We start from the raw sequence: 27,040 nt of genomic DNA, 5'->3' as shown, positions 1-27,040 counted from the left end.
CGGCGGCTGCGCAAGATGGCGGCGTCCGTGGGCTTGTTACTGCGGCGAGGTGAAGGCGCTCGGCCGCGGGCATCGGGGCCGGGAGGAGCGGGGAAGGGAGGCGGGAGGGCTACCCGCGGGGCCGGGCGCCCGTCTGAAGCCGTGCGTGCTTTTCTCCGCAGTGCTGACCCCGTGCCGCCGGTGGGCCTTGCCCGGGCTCCAGCAGTGTCCCGCCGCCGCTCCGCTGTGCGCCGCGCCGCCTGCCCGCCTCTACGCCGCCGCCGCCGCCAAGTGAGTGCGTGCTGGGGGCTGTAGGCGCTGCCCTCCGCTACCTGCGAGGAGCTGGAGGCCACCGCGAGGCATCCCTTGGCCTCCTTTTGTCTGAGCTGAGCGAACCGAGGTGCCTCAGCTGCTCCTCTCACATCTCGTCCTTCAGATTCTGACGTTTTTTAGTTTGATGTTTCTTTAAGTCTGATACTACCGCCTGAGTAGAAAAGGGGAAAAAATTAGCTCAATGTACAGAACAGTGGAGTGCACAATATACTGAGAGCTCTGAAGAGCAGTTAATTTCTCACCTTTTGCATTCTTATTGTTAGAGAAATAGTGTCTTTCTCTGCCTGAAGTATTTTTCTCGATGATTTGAGAGCCTAATAAGTCAGGCAGGATTATATAAGGATTGGGGCTCGTTTGTTAACTGCATTGGAAGTTTGTTTTTTGGCTTGGCCATTAGAGGCAAGTAATTAGAATGAATTTAGGGACGCTGCTTGTTATGTGTAGAACCTACCTTTGTAACTCTTTGCGGATTAACTGATACTTAACAGTATCTATTTCTTTCTCCTAAAATACGTAACGCTCTGTGGTTGGTGGTGGTTGGGTTTTTATTGTTTGTTTTTTGCATTGCATGCTTCAGAAATACAAAAAGAGGCTCGCAAAAGGCCAAGAAGGAAGAAGCCCAGAAGAAAAAAGGACGTGGCAGGCGGCTGTTGCTGAGCAAGCCTGTGGATGATGTGTACTTGACGTGGTACTACGAGCGACCGTCCTACCATGTAGAAGAAGCTGTGGGTATGTTAAAGAAATTTCAGGAACTGGACTTCACATACCCAAAACAGTTTGTGTATATTAATGTGACCCTAGATATGGAACTGCAGAAGAAGGTAAGTGGGAAGTGGCTGGTAATTCTTACATTATCTTTTTATAATGTGAATAGCTGTGTTTTAAGTTTAGAGTAAACGTTACTAGTGGTCTTCTCATCTGCCTCTTGCAGATGCTCTGGCTGAGTGTTGGAATGCTGTTTGTGTTTGCAGGTGGCTTTATTCTTTTATTCTGTGTATGCTTATTTAATATAGTTTAAGTACTTGGGGTGAAGATGAGCATCTTCAGGAATTACGAAGATGTGCTATTATGTATCTGAAATTCAGGTACAGACAGAACTGGTTAAATTAAGGCTCACACCTACTTGACCTTTCCACATAGGTTATTACTTCAGATGCATGTTTTGTTTTGGAATGATTGTTATAGGGCAAGGTCTTAGTCTGGCTTCTTCTCATCTCTGCTTCCCACTGTTTTAATTTCTTTTTTTTGTCATGTTCTGTGAGAGTGTTATTCCATGTTGGTTGATATTTTTATTGGCACTGTTGGAGTGAGGGCGCTTCTATGTGAAACAGAAGCATCTATTTTATTTATTTAAAAAACCTTATTTCATTGTTTATTTCCTTGGAACCCTTGGAGTTCATCCACAAGCCCTGTTACATTCTTGTAGAGCTGCTGATATCCCTCAGCAATTACTGGAAAAAGGCTTCATGTTGCGTGACCACAGATGATGCCAGCTCCCAAAGTATGACAAACTGAATTTGGATCCAGAGCAGAAGGACTCCCTATGTTACTTTGAAGTGCATGAGAGCTAGGACTCCTGTGAAGTTGTTGTAAGCCTATTGTTTTTAGTGGAGTGCCATGCTGCCATTTGATTTCCTCAGTTGGGTTAACAACATGGTCATGTTAAGTGAGTATGTCAGTGTGAGCCTTCTCCACTCTGGTAGTGGGTGGTGTCCTTACAAGTCTTCAAAAGATGCAGATGAAGAAATGAAGAAAAAGCATAGATAGTTTTTTTTCAGTGTGATGTTTATTGCCTTCTCATCTGCTTAAGAGGTTATTAGGACTCTGGCCTGAGTGTTGTCTTGGTGCAGTGTTCTTGTAACCCTGCTAAGGGTCATCCCTTTTGTCAGTTCAAAGGTGTCTAGACCAGTTGAGCCTTACTCTAAGACATTCTGCTTCCTCCATAGTTAAAAAGCTTGGCTTCTTAAAAGTTTATTTCCTTCTGGGTCTAACGAAATATCTTCTTCAGCATACCGGGGGCTCTTAGAGCTAGGTAAGTTCACACTTAAAGCAATACAGACCTCTTGCAACTGTTTTGAGGAGCTGTGTGGTATGCCTATGCCTTAGCAAGGGACGCATTTCTTGTGATTGTTTTGCACTGTCTACTAAATTGGTAACATAATTCTGATAAGCTGTGACTACAGCATCTCAGTGATTGTTACTGATGCCACCTGAGTGTAGCAGCCCTACACATGGGAGCCGGTGACCCCAGCTCCTTTCTCTTGAGCAAACAGCAGCATGAATAATTCATTCATTTTAAGTTGGTGAAGTTTTGATTGTATTCTACAGCAGGTGTACAAAAGCCGTCACAATCTGTGCGTCATGTGTTTTTTTATTAGATTGTTTACTACATGTAAGTATAGGCTAAGTGCTCATGTTTTTGTCAGGTGGCTGCATTCGTGTGGGACTAAGTTACCTAATAAGACTCGCTGTTTGGTTGTGATTTGTTTCAGTTTTTCTTTTTCTCTTTGTAGAAAAAAGTGGATCAGTTTGCAAGCATTGTTCTTCTTCCATACCGCTTTACAGATGAGACAAATAAGGTCTTGGTTTTCACGGAGGTCAGTAAGTCTGAATTACTTATTTATGTGTCATGAACCCAGCACGCTCTTGTGTAGGAACTAGTTGTGTTGTATGTATGGTACTTGGCTTTGAGAAGACTCTTCAAATGCTTTATGGAACACACAAGCTTGTCAGGGATACATCTTCAACAATGTCTTAATACGTTAATGTGCATCTTGAATTTTCTGTGTTATATTATCTTTACACATGTGGTTTATTCTAGCAATGCACTCAGAGAAAACATCTGCACAGGTGTAACTAAGGGAGAGGGATATTAAAATCTTCTATAGGGTTGAAAACTTTGACTATCCTGTAATAAAGATGGACAGTTTGGTGCAGCAGTCATTTCCATCCTTACTGTCTTAAGCTTTAGTAGACAGTGGAGACTACAAGTGTTTGTTATTCACCATAGCTTGTACTGGAACAGAATGCAGTTGTGTGATAGCAGTAGGGAGTAACTTCTCAAAAAAAAAAAAAAAAACCCAAAAAACCAAGCCCAAACAATCCAAAGCAAGCAACCAATGAAATTAACACAACAACCTTCCCCACAAATCCTTCATCCTCTGTTGTAGGAGTTGACTAGTGTGATATGGTGTGTGCAGTCACTGTCCTATCTGAATGAGGCTAGTGCAGGCTCTCTGATGTCGTCCTTTGCCTGTTAATTTTTCTAACAGAATGGTTATGTATAATCACTATGAGATTATCCTGGAGAAGTGCCTTCAACTGAATTTATGACCCTTTGAACTCACTTACGATAGATTTTCTACATAAACTTCAAGGTGAGAATCCTCCTACTGTGGAGGCCTGACAAGTATGCTAGGTTCTGTGTTGCAGTGTCTTGAAACCTTCTCTCAACCTTAAATTCAGTCAGGATAGGAGACCCCATGTCTTCCAAAGATGTGAATGTGGAAGAAGATTGAGGGACTCCAGTCACATGCCACCACTTTCATGTGTAAGGGTGAAGCTAGTCAGCTCTTTCTTGTGAGGGAAACCTTGTCTTGACTTCTGGTCAGGAATATTTACCTTTTCCGAAAGCTTGAGCCAAAAACTGTTTCCTGCTACTGTTCAATATTTCAGAGTATTTTAACAGCTAAATCTCATGGAAGAAAAATGAAGTTACATTCTAAATGCTATTTGAAGCAAAATATTAATAGCAGAGATAAATAGCCTTATTTTGTAGTGGTTTTAAGCAGCATTCTCCATGCTCTTCTTGTAGTATTTAGTAAATGTTGTCTCCATGTAGTGGGTGGTTGTCTGTGACTTTCAGAAGATGGTGATAGGAGAGAAAGGGCTTGTGATGGAGCTTTTTCCAAGTGGGATGACTCTTTCTCATGCTTCACCAGAAGAGAACTGAAGACTTGCCTGTTGCTTCTTACTGGGACTGGAATTGAGTGGAGTAAGCTAGAGTTGCTGCTCTAGTGTTAAATTTCCAGTGTGGGATATTTTGGGTCTTTGATTAGTTTTAAGACATTCCTTTGCTGTTGATACAGAGCAATCAGTTGTACTGATGTTAATACACTTTTTTTTTTTTCCTTCCAACAGAATGAGCAAGAAGCTGAAATAGCTCGAGAGAATGGAGCTGCTGTTGTAGGAGGCATTGAATTAATCAAATGGGTATTTATTTTTAATTAAGTAAATGAAATGTTTTAATTTGCTGTAGTGACTGATGGGGAAACTTCATGTCCAGAGATCTAGCTGGAAGTTAGCAGCCAATATGAACAGTGAAATACTGCTTTGTATGTTCTGGCACATTGGTAGATTGAACTTGTGTACTTGGGTAATTAATTGTATTCCTAAATATATTTGCATTTGTCTTAATGTAGATTTTGGAAGAAGAAATTCAAGTGGATTTCTACATAGCTGTTCCTGCAATAATGCCTAAACTGATACCATTAAGGAGCAAGCTAAAACAAAAATACCCCAGCACAAAAAGAAGTAAGAAGCAAATCTATTTTATAAACCTAAGTACTGGAGCAAGATTTAACTCTTGAAGTGACCTTTTTTGTTGAGGGCATGGAATTGCATTAAGTATTTTGCTGCTGTGACTGAGCCACATGTTCTGTCTTATGAGAGTTGCTTTAGGAAGCTAGTGCTGTGCCTTTCCCCCTTTCTCCTACAACACAAATGTTGGGATTACAGTTGATGCTAGTTTGTCAGCTAGTTGTCCGTGTCATTCTGTATATGATCAGCTGTAATAGTACTGGGAACTTTGTGTGGCAAACTTAAGAGAATAGAAGCAGCTTGTTAACCGTGTTCACTGAGGTAGTGATGTTGTTTATCAGTTGTTGGATCCCATCTTCATCACTGCTCATTGTGTTAGTGCTTCTGAATAACAATGTTCTTCATGCTTCTTGTTATTGTAACTTGTTCACTTATCTGCATGTCATTCCCTCTTTTTATGCACGAGAAACTTTCTATTCAGGTCAGATTCTCTAAGCATCAAATATCAGTCTCAATATTTTATCTCCCTTACTCATTTTAGATGCGTTTTAGAGCTCTGTTTGTTACACAGATGTGTCAGCTTCTTAAAGCAGTGTATCTTGACTCAGATTCTCACTTACCTTCTCCCAGCTGTCCTAACAATGTTTTCACAAGCTGCAGGCAGTGGTCTTAGCCTCCTGAATGTTTGCAGCAAATGTATTAGCCTGTCCAAAGTATTACAACAGAATACTCCAGATGTTTCTGTAAAAATGAAAGCTGTGTTATTTCATTACAAACTTGCTTAGTTTGTTTGTTCCTGATGGCTGATTTATCTTGGAGCCATCCAAAGGCATGTGGGAGAAATAATACTTGCAGTTGAAGCGATTGAGTGATGTTGTAAATCTGTCAAATAAGCTCCTGCAGCTGAGATAACAAAACCAGCTGTCTTTACTTGTGCAATGGCTGCACTGGGCCGGAGTGTTGCAGGTAGAGTGTAATCTTGCTATTACACAGTTGTGTACTGTTTGTTTCCAAGGCAGATGCTTGGAGATGGTTTTGAGTTTAACTTAGTAGATCTCAGTCTTCCAAATAATTATACTAGGTAACAAAGACTATGTGTGTATGCTTTTCACAAGTTTTTTTTATTTGAAGTGAGATCTGAGTTACATATTTAGTTATTTTACTTATATCATCTGTGAAGATCTGCTGATAATGAAGGAGGAGGGAATATGGAAGGAGATTTAAATAGAAAACATGGAAACAGCATTTTTGTTTGGTGCTTAGTTGCTTCAAGGTGAAACACTGAATTCTCCCTTTTCTAATAGTATGTTCTGTCCTCCTAGTAAGTATTAACTTCTTTGTTGTCTTTTTTTTTTTTTTAAATTAGATTCCCTGGGCCATGATATTCCCAAAATGCTACAGTTCTTCAGAGAAGGTCTTGAGTACAAGGTACAAGATGAGCATCTAATCAAGACAAGGATAGCAAGAGTAAGTGGTAATGGAGAGTTCTTGACTGTCCTGCTGAGTAGAGCTGAAGTTAGTACTGAAACAGAGAAGAAAACAGTGTTTGTCCTGTGCATTCCCAGATTAAGTATTGTTTTAATGACCCATGATGTAAATGAAACTTCAGTCTGTTTTGTGTAGTGTCTTGAGCTGATGTGAGCACTGTATGTCATTAAAGTACAGTGGTGGAAGATGGCTCCACTTAGACTGAGATACATGTCTAATGCTGAGAAGTTAAGGGTGTTGAGTATGAGATCTATGATTGCTGTTCTATTGGCAGTGAATTGTAATAATGAACAAAATAAGATGCAACTCGAATACAGAATGTGCCCTATTCCTAGCAATCCCTATAGTGTTTCTGCTTTTAATGCATACTTCCCCAGTCCCAACACCTCTATGTGAAGAAAACAAAGTTTTATTAACGTAGTTAATGATTTTTGGGTTATAAGTCTGTAGAGTATGCCCAAGGGGAACAGAAAGTATTCACTTAACCATAATAATTAAGGACTGTTTTCATTTTGAAATTTTCAGACCTAGTTTCATTTTAAAAACTTTGATTCTAGTTCAGGGCAGAAAAAAAAGCTGATTGCACCACACATTAAATACCATAAAATTAATCTGTGCTTTAACTACTGCCACATAATAAACTGAGTTCTAGAAAAGTATTTTTTCTTCTCTTGGAGGCTTTTAGTCCTTTTCCTTAAGCATTCTTTTTTCTGTTCTGAATTGTTTTGTTTCCATTCTGTTATGTCTGTTTGTAATCCTGCCTATATTTAACTTTCCATTAACTGATAGTGGTGTGGAAAGGAAGTTTATGAGACTCCTAATCTCTGCAGTTTTGTCTGGTGGTGGTGGAGATAAGCAAGCCTGTTAATTTTGGCTAGCGCCTGTGAGTTGTGCATGTGAATTTAAAGAACTTGTTCTTATATACAGTACTCAAAACTGAGGTTTTCAGGATGGTTCTCCTAAAATACGGGATGCATTACATTTTCATACAGACAGTTTGCATCTTTATCTGTATTACAAGTCTAAGTGACTATGTGAAACATCACAAATCCATGGATGTCTTTGTTTCTAGCATTTTGACCATGTTTCATGTTGTTTTTGCTTTGGACTAAATTTTAGTCCTTTAACTTTCTTCATCTTGTATTGTGGATCAGTCTTGAAAATATCTGCATATTAAGGTTCTTTTATTTTTCTATTCATTTACTTATAAGGGGTTAAAAACCCACAGGATTGAATGGAAGTGATTGAAGAACTCAGATGGTTTGATAGCATTTGAAGCAATTGCAGTTGGTTTTACTTATCATACCTTCTTACTGCTATGGTTAGAGTGTCTGAGTCTTAAGCTGTGTTGTGTTACTGATATAAGATGCTGGTGCTGCAAGGCAACTTAAGTTAAGGTTCTGGGTGCGGCCTGAGATGTCATTTTTTATTTTTTAATTTTTAATTAGTAAATAGCAGGGTCTTGTGAACGAGCTCTCAATCTTGGTTTGGAAGCAGTATGATGGGGATTTACTTGTGCACAGTTCAGCTGTGGCAAGATACTTTCAGCTACGTGGCAGAGGTGACTCCAGCACAGCACATGTGACGTGTTCAGAGAGCTGTATGCAGAAGTATGTCTGTGGCTACAGCTTGCATCAAGTGTCTCCACCCTCTGTAGCTGCTCTCCTTTGCCTGACCTAGTTGTGCTGTTGTGCAGTGGCGCTGGGAGGCAATCTGCTCTAGGCAAGGCTGTGGGAGCTTTGCGTGGTTACGCATGTCTGCTTACTACTAAATCTAGAGCTCTTTACATTTAAACCTTGCCAGTGAGGAAAATAATCATTTGTGAATTACACGGAGACGTGAAGATATATTGCTGTTTTCCAGGTGGTAGTATAGATGTTTCTGGGACTCTGCCAAGCTGGCATTTCTCAAAGACATGTTTTCCCTTTAGTGCTGCTGTCTTATGTTGCCTGTTAGTTCAGTTACAGCCAATAGCTTGAAGTTGTGCTGTACTCCCACATAAGTCAGCAGCCTTAATGGTGTTTTCTTATGTAGTAAGTAATTGAGATGTCTTTGAGAAGCCTGGGAGTTGGCAGTAGATTTAGATTTAATTAGTAGATCTGGAGTTGTGGAACTGAGAATGTAAAATGTTCTTTTGAGACACGGAACTTAAGGCAGAAGGGAGGCAAAATGAGAATGCTGAAGATATCCCCTTCAAAATCATGCTATCTGAAGAGGACAGATTAAAGTCATTTTTGTTGAGGATTTTGGCACTGTTTTAGAACTTAGAGTGCTACAATTTTCTTTTCTCCCAAGTTGGAGATGCTTAGAAAAATCAGAATGCAAATCAATGTGACACTGGAAAGAAGTTTCCAGTTGGTTTTCTTGTCTGAGCAGAGAGCTGCCTAGGGAATGGTTCTTCTGTGAAACAGAGCAAGATTATTCTGAGAGGTGAGAATTTTTGTTTGTTTGTGTTTGGAAGCATATTGTATACCTTTTGTGAATGGATGGTTTGTACAGAAGCACTATTTTATTTGTGGGGTTAGAAGTATAGGGATGAGACAATCAGAGATGTCTGGTATGTGGGATATACAAGTGAGTGGAAGTCTACATTAAGATGGGGAACAGAAATGCCAGTCTGCACTAGAGGTAGGATGTTGAAGGAACTGTTTCTGAGCAAATCCAGCTTTGGGTAGGTCCAGGGTGTTAGGACCATTCAGCCTTCTGTTATCTATCTTGTGAGTCTGTCCATCTAGTGAGAGTTGACAGTCTTGTGCAGGTCCTGATGGTTTCCACAGTCCTGAGAATGATGTTTTCCTAGTCATCAATTACTGGCAAACAGCTTGAATTTGGAACAAAACGAGGAATTGGAGGTGTGGTAGAAATTGTAGCAAGCTGAATTAGAACTAGGGAATAGTACTTTACAACTGTGAGTACCAAGGGTGCAGCCACAATAAAGGTTGTTCTAGCCTGCATTTCTGCCTTTCCTACTATTATTTCTGAAGCAGCACTGTTACAGCTACTACCTCTGAAATGCATTCCACTTAAGTGCCAGGATGAGAAGACTGGATCTACAGGGTCTGTGTTAGTTTAGATTCCTACTGAGAGCTCTGTTCTGGTTTGGGATTTTTCTTTTCTTTTGCTTTTTCCCCTACTACTTGCTGACTTTCTCAGGAAGATTCACAACTGAGCAGAAGCCTGTGGAAAGCAAGACAGCACAAAATAGGTCAGTGCTCTTCTCTAACTGATGCTGGCTGTCCTCCAGATGTTCTCACAGGAACATTCATCTGCCATGTGTGTCAGCACTTAGCTATTGGTTTGGGGGCTTTCTTCTGTTCTCAAAAGAAGAGAAGCTCTGGTTTCTGCCCTCTCTGTGTAATGAAAGACATTCGACTCTGAATAATGATGAAATGCAGTTGTTTTGTTATGCTGGTCCAACTCAAAATGAAATTTGTTAGGAGTAGCTCTAAACCTGTATTAAAGAGGTTTTATTAACATTTTTCTATAGAAGCCTCTGAGGACCAGTTCCTGGAGTTCAGCCAAGCCAAGTGTTTCTCTTGGAATAGGAGAAAAAGTGGTTTTACTCGAATAGTGCAGAGATCATGTATTATTACAGGATGCCAGTCACAGTACCCTTGTTAGTTACTTGACACCTTACTGTGCTCCTGAAATGTCTCAGCATTCATATGAACTGAAAGGTGAAATGCATTGCTGTTCATTTCTTATTAGCACTAGGAGACAAAGGGAACACAGAACTATGAACTCATGTTTCTCTGTGAGCTTATTTCTTGTTTTGCAGTGGATTGCAATAAATTTTTACTTAAAGGGGATTGGAATTCTGCGTCTTGCAGGTGAAGAAGGCAGACTTGAAATGCTGCTCTTGATGTGTTTTTTGTTCTTGTTAGTTCTTTTAGAAGGGTTGTATTAGGGGATTTGGGGATACTTTTTTTTTTTAATTTCCCCTCAGGTACTGCAGCTTTAAGCTCAGTTCAAGTGCTTTGAGAACTGATTCAGCTTTCTGGTTAAATGACTACTAGCCAGCCCAGGTCTCTTAATTGCCATGAGATAAAGCCATAAAAATTCCAGTTCCAGTTTTGAAACAGATAATTACTGACTGCATTGTCCTGTAAGACTTTTTTAGTAAGTGGGACTTGAGTTCTGAGTGCAGGTGCTGAAGCTGTAATTTCTGAATTGTTGCAGCATTTAATGTAGGAGCCTCAGTCCTATGGCTGGCTTGAGGTGGGAAAGAGGCTGAGGAAGTGAAGGAAGAGGCTGAAAAATGTGTTGGTGGATCAGTGCTAATGCGTGTTCTGGCTTCCTTGCAAGTGCGTAATTGGTTCTGGGAGTGGAGGGGGGACTGATGTGCCTCGCTGTATAAGGCTCTTGGGATGGCAGTATTTTAGGGATATTATGTTACTGCATATATTCTTTATATGGTGGAAGGGGGACAGTGCGAGACTAAGACGGAGGCTCAAGCTTTATAGCTCCTTTATATTTCTTGAATGTGATGTGAAATTACTGTTGTCCGAACTGAAAGTGACTGGTAGATGTGCAGAGGAGGGAGAAGAAGAGGCTCTCACACTGCCTTCTCCAGGTTTTCCTGCCCTGCCATGGCTGACCTTTCCTCTGTGTGTGTTACATGTAACACACAGTAGCTATATCACTAGTGCAGATGCACTGCCATGACGGATCTCCTGACACAACTCCCTGTGTGCAGTTCAGAAAAAGCTCAATTTATTGTTTTAATAGTAGGGCATCTTCTAGTTCTTCATTTGCAGATGTAGCCAGCAAGTAGGCAAGTGCCTTTTTTGTGTATTCAGTTGCCTACCTCTAAAGATTCCTGAAAAGGTGATGTTTAAAACTGTTTATGAAGCCTCAGCAAAGGTAGTGAGAGACCCTTTTGAAGAAGCATGTTTCGTACAAATAAGGAAGCATGAACTTTCCTGACCCTCCTTACAGCACCTAATGCTACTCTAGAGAGTGATGTCCTAAACTTGAAAGAGTAAGCTGGGAAGAACTTCAGTTTTGTGTTCCAGTTGTAGTACATACTGTCGGTTTTCTAAGCTACTTTGTGGTTGTTTTACACAAAATGGACTAGAATTAAATTAATAGTTGTTCCTTTTGTAAACTTTCTTATTTGCCAGTGTGACTCAAGACCTAAAGATACTGACCAATTCCTACTGAATCAATTTGCTATGCGGCTTGCACAGCTTTAGGTCTGGTCTGGAGTGCTTTTGTCAGCTTAGTAAGTTTAAAATTAACCTAAATATTTAAGTGCTGAAACACAGTGACTGTGCACGCACCGTGAGTTACTGTGAGATACTTACTGTGTGGATGTGGAAACTACTTAGAAATATTCAGAACCCTTTGGGAATTACATGTCTTCATTATGGTGCCATTGACATCTCAAGAAAATTATGGCACACAAGCTGTTGGGATGTGTCGTGTTATCCGATGGAATGTAACTTGCTTTGCCCTATTTTCTAATAGTATCAAATATGGGATGTTAGCAGATATCTCTGTTTTGAGGTAATTGCCTTCTCTCATAACGTGTTGTAGTCTTAAGTTCTTAGAAGGAATTGCAGCGTATTGCTTAGAGAAACTTGAAAAAACTGTTTCTTTTGAGTTCTAGACTTGGTTACAGATAAGTAACTTAACGTTTATCAAGCTGTACAAGTGAAGGCTTACTTGAGACATGAATACAGTGCAAGATATGGAAGCAAATAATATTCCAGTCTAAATTTGAAGTATAGTTTCTAATCAGCTATTAGTGTTAAATTGTTTAGATTGTTCCAAGCATTCTTTTATTTTTAATTCCATAAAGCGTGATCAGTCTGTCAGTGAATTGAAATGCTCAGCATTAGCAAACAAATTTCTACATCTGTTAATTTATGACAGGTTTATCATCATGCTTTGCAATCAGCATAGCAGTAATAAAAATGAATGACTGCTGGTCTGTGTAGCAGAGGAATGGTGTTTGGATTAGAAGATTGCCAGAAGTGCATAGAAGGAGATCAATGGACCAAATCTGGGAGGAGACTACTGAAGCTTAACAGCATTTCTATTGCAATGAATAGGTTTATGGATAAGTGAGATGTTAATGAAGTCTGCTTATGCTGCACTGGGAGAGGAGTTGGACAGAAAGATGGGACCCCAGTGACTACTGTACAGTCCACTGAAGTGGAGTTAATTCTGTAAGAAAAATGCTATTTTATCTTAAATTTCTGAAATTTCTATGAAAAAAATACTGACGTTCATACAAGAGAAGATTTCTGGATTGTATGGTGAAACCAGGGGGCAGACTAAATGACAATGCAGGTTATTATGCTTCCAGAAGATTAAGTCTGGGAAATGTGTATTCAGCTTTCCAAGAGCTGTGGCCCTGGATTTAATCGAAACCAGGATGTTTGGGTTTGTCTCTTCCTTGTAAGTTGCTCATTGTTAAGGAGTGTCCATAGAGATAAATAGAAATTGTGGTTTGAGGTGCTCAATATCTGAGGAAACAATACTTTTTTGGCAGTGAGGCTGGTTCACTCCTAAGTACTTACGATCAATCCAGTGAGGTCTGCTTATGTAGCTGAAGCACTGTGTAAGTCCTTTGTTACTTAAGGATACTGTGCAGAATGAGGAGCCATCAGTCCATGGTTTCGGTTGGAAGATCAAAAAAGCTACAGATGGAAACTGAAGTGTATAAAAAGGGTAGTTGGAAACTAGTCTGTGCTTTGTGCTCAATACACATGCTGCAAGTTGTAGTATGTTGAAATGGGAAAGTAAAAATGAAGCAGAGCTCCAAGTTTTTGTGTTGTTGTTGAAGATGTCTTTTGTGTTCTTCTGTGTTCTTTCAGTTGTGTATCTTAATGCCTTCAATTTAAAGAGCTTTTGTTTTGGTTTTTGGTTTTTTTTTTTTTTGGAGCTGATCTGTTTTGTATTTTGACTTCTATTTCTTGATAGTTACTTCTTCAAATATCGAATTTCCTTGTGATTTTGAACAAGTGCTTATGTGTGTTGTTTTTAGAACATTTGTAAGGCTACATGTGTATGGAGCAGTGGAAGTGTTGTTCTTGAATGTCACATATAGAAAGATGGGAAATAATGAAGAGCATACAACCTTATAAAATACTTCTGAGACAGTTTGATAAGGCTGTTAATGGGATGTCTAGCTCTTTAACAGGAATACAGAGTCACAGAATGGTTTGGGTTGGAAGGGATGTTGAAGATTATCTACTTCCAACCCCCTGCTATACGCAGGGAAACCTCCCATAGACCAGGTTGCTCACAGCCCCATCCAGCCTGGCCTTGAATGCCTCCAGTAAGGAGGCATCCACAGTCTCAGTGGGAAACCTATTCCAGTGTCTCTCAGCTCTTACAGTAAAAATCATCATCCTAATATCTAGCTTAACTCTACCTCTTCTAGTTTAAAACCATATTCCCTCATCCTGCTGCTTCATACATTTAAAAAAGAAAAAAAAAAAAAAAAAGCCCCTCTCCAGGACCCCCTTCAGGTACTGGAAGGCTGCTGGAAGGTTCCCATGGAGCATTTTCTTCCCCAGGCTGAAGAGCCTCAGCTTCCTCAGCCTGTCTTCATAGGGGAGGTGCTCCAGCCCTCTGATCATCTTTGGCCCTCCTCTGGACCCAATTAGCTTGATATCCTAGGGAAATAGCTTGATGTTCCCAGTGGAAAAAAATATATATTTATCCAAATACAGAAATTATATATATATCCAGCACCTTCAGATATATCTGTGTAGGCTTTGAGAGCATCATGGTCAATTCTGCATTATTGTTTTTCAGCTGGATATGCCTACTGAGCAGATCGTTGCCAATTTGAAAACAATTATTGAGGATATCTGCAAGTTCAAACCATCAAGTGCTGGTAAGCAGCTATTCTTTTGATCTATTAGTTGAAGCTGTTGAATCAAAATGAAGAAGCAAATGTTAATCAGGAAATAATTAATGACCTCACTGCTTTGTCTGTTTCAGATGGGAGAAGGGAGCTATTGGGTAACTCAGTGAATCATAACTTATGAATTGGACAGCCCCTGAGGGCATTGATAGCGTGTGCACTTATGATGTCAGCTCTTATTGTGCTACAGAACTGTGTGATGATGCACAAAACTAAGTTTGTAAGGTTGATTTTTAAATAGCTTATAGCCATACAGTGAATCTGCTTAAGTCATAAAGGCCTCAGAGTCTGTGTGGATTGGTTTTGCCCACTGGCATGACCTTTCTGGAGCTCAGCACAAAGAATTTGAACTCAGAATCTCAGAATCCACGTTCAGTTACTAAAGAGGTGCTTCAGTTGACATTACCCTGATGCTAGCTACCTGCCTGAAGGCATGCTGCACTTTCAATTAATGGGGTTTATTCATGAACTACACCAACTTAGTTAACTAAGGGTGAGCTATTTTCATAGTGTTTTGCCTCCTTTGTGGTATCTGGCTTATGGTGTGGGCCTTTGTTTGATTGTCCTTACTGGTTTAAAAAATATTTGCAGTGTGTAGGATGCAGGCATGTTCCTTAAAGTATCTTTACAACAGTGGAATCTATGTAGGCTTGCTAACTATCAATCACTTAGCTACCAGGTTCTGATTCTTTCAGATGATCCATACGTGCATGTTTTCATGCAGCTGTGCAGTTAGCACTAAAACAGCATTCCTCTGCAAATCACTTAATCTATTGGAAGGCTCAAAATGCTACCAAGCATATGTTCTTGGAGTATATGTAGATGCACTTCCACTAAGAAACTGGACTATTTCTGTGGTTGTTCTTGTCAAAGGACTCATTCAATGTTTGGTGGTAGGATCCTGAAATAGTATAGGTTTCTTTTATTCCCTCTGTCATGTATGAGTATTTCTGTGATCAGCAAGTGCCTAGTTAATTTTCATGAAGCTGCAAATAGAGGAAAACCAATTGTAATGTGTTTTGGAGCCTACATTTGTGCCCATGTGATCATTTTGGCTAGAATTAGATTGTTAGGAAGAGGGCTTCATTGTTGTAAGTAAGGAGTTGTAAACACTTGGAAGCCAAGCTGTGTAGGGATGGTAATGACAGAATGAAAATATGGGGTTTACCATAGAGAATGTTATGTTTGCTTTATGTGGGAAGAATGTGTTGTTAATTTATCTACCAACACTTATTTTATCTCAGTATTTTGATCTTCTTGTACGGTTCTGCTTCAGGTCATACACTGACAGAATCTGGATTAGTATTAAGATAAATCAGTAGGGAGACATGAACATTGGTGGAGTAACTGGTGTTCTTTGTTTTCTTAGGTCCCTTTGTGAAGAAGCTGGTTATTAGATCTTCAACCAGTGAGGGTTTACTATTGAACCTTGATGGACTTCTCCCTGAAGCAGAGAAAGTAGAAGAAAAAGAAGAAGAAACTGCAGAAGATGAAGAAAAACCTGTCCAAGAGTCTGTTAGTACCTGATGCCTTTCCTTGTGCGTCTGATCAAGTTTGAAAACCAGATGGTGTTGTTCAAATCATATTATGTGAAAAGAAAAAAAAAATAAATCTGTGACTCTGATTTTTAAAAATCTGTGTGACAAGAAATTGTCAGAAACAGGAGTTTGTTGTCAAAACTGAAGATGTCTTAGGCTCTTAGGCTTTTTCTGTTGGTAACTGCAAGCTTCCTAATTTGCATCTAGTGTTTTCTTTGCATGTGATTATTCTTAGTCTGATTTTTGTTCTGCAAACTCTGAGTTATCACCATCCAATTGCCACAGTTAGAGCTGAAAGACCAGCACACATTGTATCCATAGTGCTGGGTTTTCTACTTTGTGGAAATTGCGGAATGTTCAATACTTCTGTACTTCAGGCTCAGTCCCACACAGAGAAACTAATGCAGTTCCTTGTGGGAAGCTGCTGTATAACTTGCGAGGAGAAGGAAGCTAGGTTTTAATTTACTGTCCTGTTTTCTGTGGAATCAGGGATGAATTTGCTCTTAGGTTGGTGGGAGTTGCATCTTCTTGGTGCTTGTGGTATCCAACTTTGTTTTCATGAAATATAGATACTGAAGTGATATGCAGAGAATTGCTGCTTCACTAGGCACGCTGAAGCTACCTCCTGCTTCTGAATGCAGGATAGTCTTTGTGACATACTGTAGTAGTTGATATCTTTTTTTGTTTTCACGCAGAAAAAAGTGGGATATCTTATGTGAGAAGAGTGATTGTGCAACATTTTGAGTAACATTTAATCCATGTGTAACTGATTATGCCTCTGAAGGAATCCAGTTAGTGCTTGTAATATGCAGGGAAGAGATACTGCATCTAGAATCCTAGATCCTAGGATCCTGGAATCATAGACTATCCTGAGTTGGAAGGGATTCACAAGGATCATAGCATCCACCTCCTGGCTTTACCCAGGAGCACCTAAAAGTGAAACCTTATTTTTAGAGCGATGTTCAAATGCTCTTTGAACTCTAGCAGCTTGGTGCTGTAACCACTGCCCTAGGGAGCCTCATCTAGTGTCTGACCACCTCTGGTGAAGAACCTTTTCCTAAAACCCAGCCTGACCTTTCTCTAACTGTCATATATTAAACTACTTTCGGGTGAAACCTGAGTGAAGATCCAAAAGTTATGTATCAATTTGTTGTCTGCCATGAAGATATAAAAGTTCTTTTGACAGCCCTTGCAGATAACTGCTTGGGGTAAGTGAATGGGCTTGAAGTTGAGAAGGCTTCACAACAATAATAGATCCTTTGGTACAGGTAACTCATAAGAATACTTGTGTGCTATGCTTCATGTTGAGACTTTACCTAAAAATGCTGACTGATGCTTTATGAGGATTTATGGTGTTTCTGTATGGGGATGGAAAGCATGTGAGAGGAGCAGTGAATCATTAAGAGGTGAGGGCTGTGTGCTTGGTTAGCTATTGTGGAGGTGCAGTGGCCCCTGTAGGTAGAAGCTCCCCATGCTGCCATTGTTTGCAGAACTGGGGGAGAAAGGCTGTGGAGTCCCTTTTGGTTATTCACTAGCTTAACTTGTTCCTCTGACTCTTAATATCTGTGAATACCACTTAGATTTGGTGGAAAATCTTGAAAGCTAAGACTTCGTAACTGAAACAGAACTTTGTTAGGAATAGCACAGTCTGATGTGCTAGGTTGCCGACTAATTAATCATCCTCTTGATGAGAATTGAGCTCTTAAATGTTGCGAAGTTGAGCCTTCAAATATAGTTAACTTGATGTTCTTTGGATCTAGTTGGTATGGTAAAACCGAAACTTTTTTTTTTTTTTGCAACAGGTAGTAATCATTATGCTCCTAGCATGATCCTGCTGTTGTGCTGACTTTAACTACAGTGTGGCAGTTACTTTGACTTGTTATTGTATCTACTTTTTTTTTTTTTCCCCAGCGTTCTTAAATATGAACTGAAGACTAGAGCAGACTAAAAGCGCGTGTTTTTCCACCTCACTGTGGAATGTTTCCAAGCTTGCTTCACGTTGTTTCCAGCAGGTGGCATTCTTGTTCCCACTCTTTCTTAGAGAAAGTGTTTCTCTATGGTTTTTTCATTCTTTCTTCTTAGGCATGTGCTAGTAGAAATGCATCCAAAACAATTAATACGAGTCCAAGAAGGATCAACTATGTGAAAGCAGATAAGGTTATCTGAACTTTATAGGTTTGCTTGTTTTGGGGGTTTTAACTAATTCTTTTTATTGGAGATAAGGATGTGGCTTGTCTCTTTTTTTTTAGTGGGGTTACACATGTCTGCTTTGAAATTGTTGCATCCCCATCTGAAGCATTTTGCTGCTGTCAGGGAGGATGCTTGATGCATTGCTCTTAGGCCACACTGCTGTGTTTTTAAATAAGTGGAGTGCTTTACGCAGTTTAACCAGAAAATTGTCTTAAGGGTAAAGGAAGGTTTCATCCTGACTTCAGCTGACTTATGCATACATTCAGCCTTATAACTTTTTTTTTTTTTTGGCTGTGGGCTCTGCTCCTACAACTTGTAGGAAAAAAATGAAGTTCAACCAGTGTTGGTTATGGAAGTGAAGAGTTGGTGCGACTAGCAAGAATGTTGTGTTGAATGTATTCAGTAATGTTACCTGACCTATACATCTAGCTTGATCTGATTCAACTTATCAAGAAATGACATGTTGTATGGGGAGATGCTTACTTGCCCCTGCAGAAACGTGTGTATTTCTGATCAACTGAGACAGAAAAGACAAATTTCTGAAGAGGAGGGCAGATAGTTTTTTTTTTTTTTTTTTTTTTCCAAGTGTTTAAGGTTTTTTTTTTTTTAAAGGTTTAAGGAATTTTCTTCTCTCTACGCTATGCTTTAAATAGCTGCTGTGCTTATCACTGGTGTCTGTGTGTGGCTAAGTCTAGCTTATGCCAGTGTAGAGTGGAAGAGCAACTTATTCTGCAACAGAAGGCTGACCTCTGCCAAGCTTTTCTTGGATCATGTTCTGCAAGCTCCTTGCCTGCACTATATCTGTCTTCATTAGCTAAAGTATAGCGTAGTGTACAGCAACATCATTTATACTGTAACCTTTTTTCATTTGGAGGTTGTGTTGAGAGTACATGCTTGTATGAGCAGGGAAGAGCAAAGCATGGGAGGTGTGCTTTGTTTTGAGGATGTCTCTCTTAAGCTTCAGTGCATCTCAAATGGATCATGAACAACTGATTAACACTTTGAATTTTAGGGGGGGGAAAAAAGGACATTTTATAGGGTCTAGATGTGTGGTTTAGAAGATGGATGATTGTTTCTTTTTTAAGTGGTATTCAAGCATAAATATACAGGTGAACTTATCTCAGCCTTTGACTGCTGAGGGTACTTTAAGAGAATTAAAACTAGGGAATTTGTGTATTCCTGTAAAAAGGCATACTTAAAAACTTGAATGCTATGGCAGTACTAAAAATGTGAATCTCTAGAGGTCAGGTGAACAAAAAAAGCTAATGAACTCATCTAACTTTAAGCTGCATTTATTCAGGTATAACCTTTGCATGTTGTAATGTTACTAACTGAGGTAGTAACAATGTCCCTAGTTAGTATAATACTGAAATGGCATTATGCAAATATTATGTAATATTGTGATTTTATCCTGAAATACTTTATTGGACTGGAAGAGAGATGAAAAGAAGAAAGACAACATGTGGTTATTCCCATTTAACAAGCTTAGTCTAAAAACATGCGGACTGGGAATTGTTGTACATTTGTTTCTTGTGCCAGTATGCCTTAGAAATCCATTTAATTGCTAAAGTAAGCATAACTAAGATGGCATTTCTTGCTTCTGGAAATGAATACTAGTGTACTATTTGCTCAGTTTGTTTTTGTAGTGCCTTAGTGGTTTCTGATCAGTTAGAGCATTACATGAAACTGTTTATCTGCCCTGAATGTTAAGTTATTGGAAGTCAAGTAAGATAAGAGGCAACCTTTTACGAGATCTTCTGTTGATGAATGCTTAATACCTCCTTTGGTAGGTAAGCAGAGCACAGATCTTCTATCAAAAGCAAAACTGCATTAATGCAGTCCTAGCCTACAGAAATGCATGGCAAAGCAAAAGATGATGTGTTACAAGGCAATAACCTGCCTGCACTGTTTTTGTGTGATGTTGCTTGCAGTAAGTACAAACATATTTTAAGTAAGTTTTTAATGAAGGGTACTCCAAGTAAACTCTTAATACGAAGTTAAACTTGAGAGCAGCTACTTTTGGTTGCTGTAGAGCAGTTGACAAGTCTCTACATGGTATTTTCTGTTAACAAACCATACTTTGCTGTGCATGTATTGCCATCAGCAAGAAGTAGAGATGCCTGGGAAAGTGGATAGAAGGACAAGGAGATCTTTGATTACACAGCTCAAGTGAACAATGCTCACCAGAGTATCCAATTCTTCTCCCAAAGTGTTTTCTGTTCTTCAATCTATCCTGTCCAACTTTGCTTAGCGTAATCCAAGTTCTGCTGAATTTGGTTGGCAACTGCATTCCAGCCAAAAATATGTATTGAGGAAGAATTAGGTTACTAAATTGAAGATCATTCTCTCTTTGCTTCCACAAGTGTGCTATGAGTATAAGAAACCAGGATGTGATATATGGCACTTGGAATAGGCACTGTTTGAGTATTGAAAAATGTTCCCTGTAGAAGTGAGTGTTGCAATACACTTAGTAATGCAAATGATGTACAATTGCTTTTTAAATTACTGTATGTGAGGCTGCTGTTACTTTAATGACGGAGAAGCAGGCAAAGAACTGAAATTCACAGTTGATACTTACAGAAGTATGTGCCCAAACATGGAAGAAATTACGATGGAAACATGCATGCAGTTGTGGGGAATGAAGGATTCACAGCATAAACCTGGACTTGTATGGGAATTAGTTGCACTCCAGAAAGTTTCAATCTGTGTAGGTCAAACTGAGTTCACAGAGCTGTTGCTGTAAACTATGGAATGGAGGTGAAGTTACAGTAGGGTAGGGATATTGCAAATACAGTGTTAAACCTGATGCAAGGAAGGCTAGCTGCTCCATACTCACTGGGAATTTTTCCAGGCTGCTCACTGTTGGAAGTAACACTAGTCTCACAGTTGCTGTTCTGTTGTACTGTAATAGCAGAAATGTCCGAAATGTCAGCCTTGTGTGCATCCAGAACTTGACTTTCTTGCTAATTTTCCCAGAATAGGAGCTGCCAAGTTATACTTCATGTATATCTGTATCTGCTCTTATAGGTAGGCTTGTATAGATATCACACCGAGCACTTAATATGAAGCCTACAACACTGCTTGGAAAGATCTGGAAACAGCATGCTGCTTAGCCAGATGATGTCACTGGTGAAGTCTTGTGCAAACATCTAATTGTGCCTGCAAGGAGTAAAGACTTTCTAAATGCTGAGGTAGGCTTTATTTTAACATGACATGCATAGAAACAGTAAAAAGGTCGAGGAAATTCTGTCATTAATGAAGTCCTTGACTAACAACAGAGTTGATTTTTAGGTATGCTCATCAACATCTAAGGCTTGGTACTGCCTTTGATCGGTGGCTTTCAATACTGGTTGCTTGTTCTATGGTTGCATACAGACACAGTGGGGAGTGCTCTACCACATAGCAGAAGCAGGTACTCACTGGGGAGGGTTTTGAGAACAAAGATCAGGCTTTCTGCTAGAACAGCCTGTGAAAAGTGTAGAAGTAATCAAGAAACTGTACGGTTTGAAGTCAAACATGAGGTGAAGATTTCTATAGCTCCAAGAGTACTTGCAAAACAAGGGTAAAAACGCATTCTTCCAAAATTGCTGGGAAGAGGGAAATTCTGAATTAAGGTGAGTTACTGCAAGTGGTAATTGTGCAATGCCTTGTCACTCGTGTGACCAAGGCAGATATATGTGAGGGCTGTGGCAGTGGGAAAGTTTGCTTGGTGTGACCCTCTGTGGAAGCAGGACTCTTTACAGCTGAGCTCCTTTGAGGTTGGTATCTTTATATTATGTACCTGTGCTGAAGTTTTTCATTAAAACTGCAGTGTGAATAGTGTTTGTGGGTATTGTTAATGTGGAGAAACATTAGAATGATTGTTTCCCTAGCTAAAGAAAGCTTAACAAAAAATTCAACCCCTGAAATGTACTTTTTTTTTTTTTTCCAATAGAAAGGGTAGTGGTTAACAGGTATGTTCTTTCTTGAAAGTTTCATCTGTCTTTCCAGCAGGAGGAGTCCTGTGATTACAGTGCAGCAAGACGATAGGATAAATAACTGGAATGGAAATAAAGGAGCAGTAAGGCAAATAGTATTTCAGTTTCTTTTAATATGCTTATTTGTAGGAGGCCAGTAAAATATTGTTTTCCAACAGTAGTTGGAAAGTTTGGTTATGAGAAGAACAAAACTGGAAGGGACCTGCAGTTAGCCTTCAGAAAAGATGGCATTCTAACAAGGTGGGTGGTGACTTTACACCAGAGGTGCCCTGTGGAAAAACCTTACTTCAGGGGTTCTGAGCCTTTGCAAGCACATTGTCTTTCACGGGGATTTTCCAGGCGTATTTATTCTTTCCTTTCAGGGTTTATTGGATTTCGGGGACTGGAACAAGAACGGATTTCTAGCTGGCTCAAAGTACATACGAGTTCTGTGTAGTAGAAAGACAATTACTTCTAAGGCTTCTGGAAAATGCATGCTAGAATGGTTTCCACTGCATTGTTTGATGGTCTATGTGCTTTGCTAGCCCGGTGCTGCAGGACTGACTGCAATTGTGCTGGAGAGCTGTTCTGAATGAGAGTAGGCAATCAGATGCTTCATTGAAGCTGAAGTCCAGGTGTGTGTGTGCTGTTCAACATGTGTATCACACATCTGTGCAGGCTATCCCTAGCTGAAATGGAGGCACACTTATAAAGAGAAGTGAGGACATTTTGATGAGTACTCAGTTTGGGAAATGCTTTTCCTCCTTTTCGTGGAGTTTTCTGACAGGATTGTGCATTGACGAGGAGGCAACAAAAGCTCAAGTTTTTCATTTTTCAGGAGAAATATTTCTCAAATATCTCTTTTTCAAAATAATTCAGCATTGAATTATAGTGGCTTGAGATGTGTATTACCTTAAAGCATAACCTCAATGTATTTTGAAGACTTTCGTTAACAAACTTTCTCTACTATGCATAGTGTACGAAAGTAATCTCTCATTATTCCTTGTCTGTGTGCAGTGACATTGAGAAAAGATTGCATTTCCTTTGTTCCAGTGGTGGTTTGTAGTCTTGGATTTTATAGATATTGGATACTGTAAAGTAATAATACACATACTATGCTGAAATTCCAGACCCTGGAATGAAGAATGTTCTTAAAGCTTATTAGAATGGCATTCTAACTGTCATTTCCTTTCAAAAGCCTATGTGAAAGGGTATTGGAAAGGCTACAGAATTTGGAAAACTTAAAACTGAAATCAAGGACAGGTTTTGTATCCCAGTCTGTTGGGCCACAGACTTAGTCAACATGATAAAAATACTTCTGTCCTCTCCAAATATACGTACTTAGATGAGCAAAATTGCTTTATTTATTTGACAAGACTGAAATGCAACACGTAGTAGTCAAAGATGGGTAGGTTGTATCAGGCTTTGTGCTGTGTGAGAGCAAGTTTTATCACAGTATCAGAATATTATGAAAGGAAGCTTTATTTTTTTCCCTTGGTCAGATAAAACCTATTCAGTGCTTCATCTATAACTTAGGTTAGAAGGAATCCTTTTAAGAACACATTAAAGTCAAGCCAAGCTTCTTGTCAATGGAGTGTCTCAACATGTTAGGGAATGAAGGTAAGTCCTCTTCCAAAAGAAACCTTGTGCCACTTAATACCATCTCTGTTTTTCATGTGAGAACTGTGATTTACTTAGGGCACAGTTACAGCCTCTGGTGCATTACTGTTGTATGCCAAGAAAAATATCCACTGGTAGAGATTTTTGTTGAATTTTGACAGAGCTGCTGCTTGGAATTCAGCACAGCACTGTTATCAAAGATGAATTGTTTCTGCCATTTAATATTTGTTAGAAGAGTTGCATTGGATGTGTGCTTTTTTCACTCCAGGGAAGGGAAGGAGGTACAGTGCAATTTCATTGTGGATTGTTTGTATCTGTAGCCGTTGGTTTCTTGCTCTTCAATTTTCTCTATGGAATTTATTTTTTTTCACCCAGAGACACTAAAACCTCTGATTTGTACAAGCGCAGTAGAGAGACTGTTCTTGTCTGAATAAGGTCAATTTATTTTACTGCTTTGTGACTTTATCAGGTCAAATTATCTTCAGAGAAGATAGAGCAGAATTAGACCTAAGTTGCCTCTTCCTCCTCCTCTCCTCCAAATTAAAAATCAGGTGTGGCAAAACAGAAAAATCTGTTTCATAGTTGTCTATATGCTGCTTTTTGAGTTATTCCAAAAAGCAACTGGCTTCATAGGAGACTTCTGTTAATTTAGCAAGTTCCTAGGTGGAGGTTGCAGTCATCTTTGGAAGGTGTAACTCGCAGATTTCCAAGTCTGGGCCATGTGGGCTAAACTCAAAGAAATCCAACAAGCCTGAGAAGACTCTTCAGCCTCTTAAGCTGTTCTGTGTGTATGTGCCACCATGTGCTCAGTTTTCAATGGACGTAAGGACGTAAGTCATGACTTATCTGATACAAACTAGTGTTTTGCATGCCGAATTGAAAAATGGTGCCTAAAGACAAATGCATAGAGAACTGGCCTCAGATTAGAGATCTGATTTGAAGTATGCTTAAAAAAACAAAACAAAACAACAACAAAAAAAAAACAACCACACATTATTAAAATCTCCATGGATTTTTCTGCTCCTGTTTCTGAGATATGTGGCTCCAGATGACAGTTGGGTTACTGCTTTGCAAGATGTGTACTTACAGTCTTACTAAAATTCAGTTTCTCTAGATAGTCTAGTTCTGTTATTTACATTGCTGTTAACTGGTAAATAGACTTGAAATGGGAAAGTTGGATTTCTGTTGAATTAGGGGTTAAAAAAATGCAGATGTGAAAGAGAAGACTATACAAAACATACAATTTATGAGGCCTTGGTGCAAAACTTGGAATATTTTTCTTTTAAATATCTTTGTTTTCCAGGATCCTAATGAAGAGCAGTCTCCTCTAGAATCACTACATATTTGAAATTGTCTTGAATTCTTTGACTGACTTGAACAGCTTCTTTGGAATAATGTTAGTGTAAGCTACTCTTATGGTAATCTTGAGTGAGTTAAAACCTGTAATGCTATCTGCCTTGACAGTTGAATGGTGAAATACATTCTCTCTTGATGTTATTAAAAGTCCACACACTCGAGTCTGCTGATACCAGAATGGTATGGATTCTAACAACAACAAAGAAGTGCTTTTCTTCGTTCTATGTGAGATGGAAAGAAACTGACTTAAATCTTTACTCTTCCTCTATGTTGCATGGGGTGTAGAAATTGACTCCTTCAAGAAGCACATTTTTTCTTTTGCTCAGCTTGGGTCTTCAGCTGCTTTTGTTTGCAGACTGGTCATGAACACCTTAAGGAGCTGCCTCTGGCCTTGAATTTTGTATTTCCTTTTCAAACCCCTTGGTTTTTTTTTTTTTTTTAAATATTAAGGGTTATAGTGTAGTAGAGGGCCCAGGATGTAGAAGGGAGTAAAATGAGTCAGAATAGGAGAGCTGGAGAGTGTAGGCATAGGTAAGAACTGGAGTATAAAGTATTAGAGAAGGGGTTGTCCTGATAGCAGAGAGACCTTACTGTAAGGATAGATATGGCTAATAACACAAAGTACAAGGAAGGATAGTAAATCTGACTTCCTCAGCTTGTCTTTATTTTTTTTTTTTTTTTTTTTTTTTTTAGTGAAGTTTAGGCATGGAAAACAGCATTTTCTGCCAAAGGAGCAAAAACTGGTTGCTTCACAGGTGAGTCAGCAACTGTGAGTTGCCTTGTAGGGTGTCTTGGAAGAAAGATGGAGAGATGACAAAAACAAGGTAGTGGCATGGGAATGGGTCAGCAGGTCAGCACTCTGGAGATGGGGAAGAAGGAAGAGGGAAGGAGAACCAAAATGAGAACAGTAGACAGGAAGGCAGAAGAAATAGAGAAGAGGAGGCTGCAGCTGAAAAGGGGGAGGTTGTAAAAGGACACAGAATTGTACAGGAAAGATGGACAGAAACATGAAATAATCAAAGAATGTATAGGTTAAGCAACTTGTTCTATGTGCCAATTCTCCCTCTCTTCCTCCTGGACACATCAGAACAGAACATTAGCATGCAGTTGAGCACAGCAATGAAAAATACATGCAAAGCAAAAGATTAACAGATTGACTTTCCAAATACTGTTGGCATTCCTTAGTAATTACATTCTTTTTTCCTGTCCATTTCTTCTGTGTCATGTACAAAGAAAGGATTCACTTGGCTAATTTTGATCATTGGTTTGAATCAAAATCTCACCAAGAGCATGAGCAGATGACAGAATGTCTTGTTTTCAACTGTTTTTTTGGAGTTAAGTCTGTCAAAACACCTTGTTTTGCTAGACTGTGTTGTCTTGGAGCTTTTCTCCTGCACTGACTGAAATACTTAAGTATGTCAGAGGCCGTTTTTCTGCTTAGCTTTGTATGATTCAAAGCTAACAGGCAGACTGCTCTGCAGCAGTAATTTGAAAGATGCTGTGCGTTTTGTGAAGGTGGTTATATGACAAAATATTGACAGTGTTTGGTTGCCTTGTTTATACCACTGGTTAACAGAAAACGAGCACAGCAAGCAGCCAGAAATGTTCCAATCAATGTTTGATTGTTAAATGTGCACCTGGTACAGAAGTGCCTCTACATGGTAGGAACCTCCAGGGCTTTGCACAGCTATAAAGTTAATGGACACTGAATGCCTGGCTCTCCTTAACTATTTCCACCTGCTTTGCCTGCCTCATGCTCCTTCGAGTTCAGTTAAGCTGTCCTGATTTTTATTTGATTAACTAAGAGGGAATTAAGGCCCATGTGTTTGCTTCCTTAGTCGTTTCTACAGTATTCTGAATTAACATGAAATATTTGCTTGGGGAGTGCTTATATGTGTGCTGGTGGTTAGATGTCTCTCTGCTCCTCCTTTTTGTGCAAGTAGTTCCTGCTAGCAGCTAATGAGTAATACTGGTATAGCAGCCACAAGTTCATAGTGTACATTACTGTTTTGAACTCGGATCAGTGCCATGCTGTACATCTTATTTCTCATATTTGTTGCTGGAGTTGTTACAGTAATTAATGGCATGAGGTTCTAAAAAAATGACCTCAGAGTTCAAAACAGTGGTATTCATTAGCAGGTGATCAGAATTGAGCAGAT

The 27,040-nt window shown here is 39.5% G+C and overlaps 1 protein-coding gene across 1 annotated transcript; it reads left to right on the top strand.

Moving 5' to 3' along the window:
- Window positions 1-25,042, top strand: MRPL1 (mitochondrial ribosomal protein L1). Its single transcript, XM_042872173.1, has 9 exons — window positions 1-49; window positions 162-270; window positions 890-1,133; window positions 2,826-2,909; window positions 4,453-4,524; window positions 4,734-4,845; window positions 6,218-6,318; window positions 14,110-14,191; window positions 15,591-25,042. Exons 1-9 carry the CDS (start codon window positions 16-18, stop codon window positions 15,746-15,748), a joined length of 996 nt encoding a protein of 331 aa, XP_042728107.1. The 5' UTR covers window positions 1-15; the 3' UTR covers window positions 15,749-25,042.
- Window positions 25,043-27,040: the final 1,998 nt, after the last annotated feature.

This window comes from Lagopus leucura, unplaced genomic scaffold (genome assembly GCF_019238085.1).
Source record: "Lagopus leucura isolate 7727_CA_CO unplaced genomic scaffold, USGS_WTPT01 Super-Scaffold_100004, whole genome shotgun sequence".
Classification (NCBI taxonomy): domain Eukaryota; kingdom Metazoa; phylum Chordata; class Aves; order Galliformes; family Phasianidae; genus Lagopus; species Lagopus leucura.
This window is presented reverse-complemented; position numbering and strand designations above follow the sequence as displayed.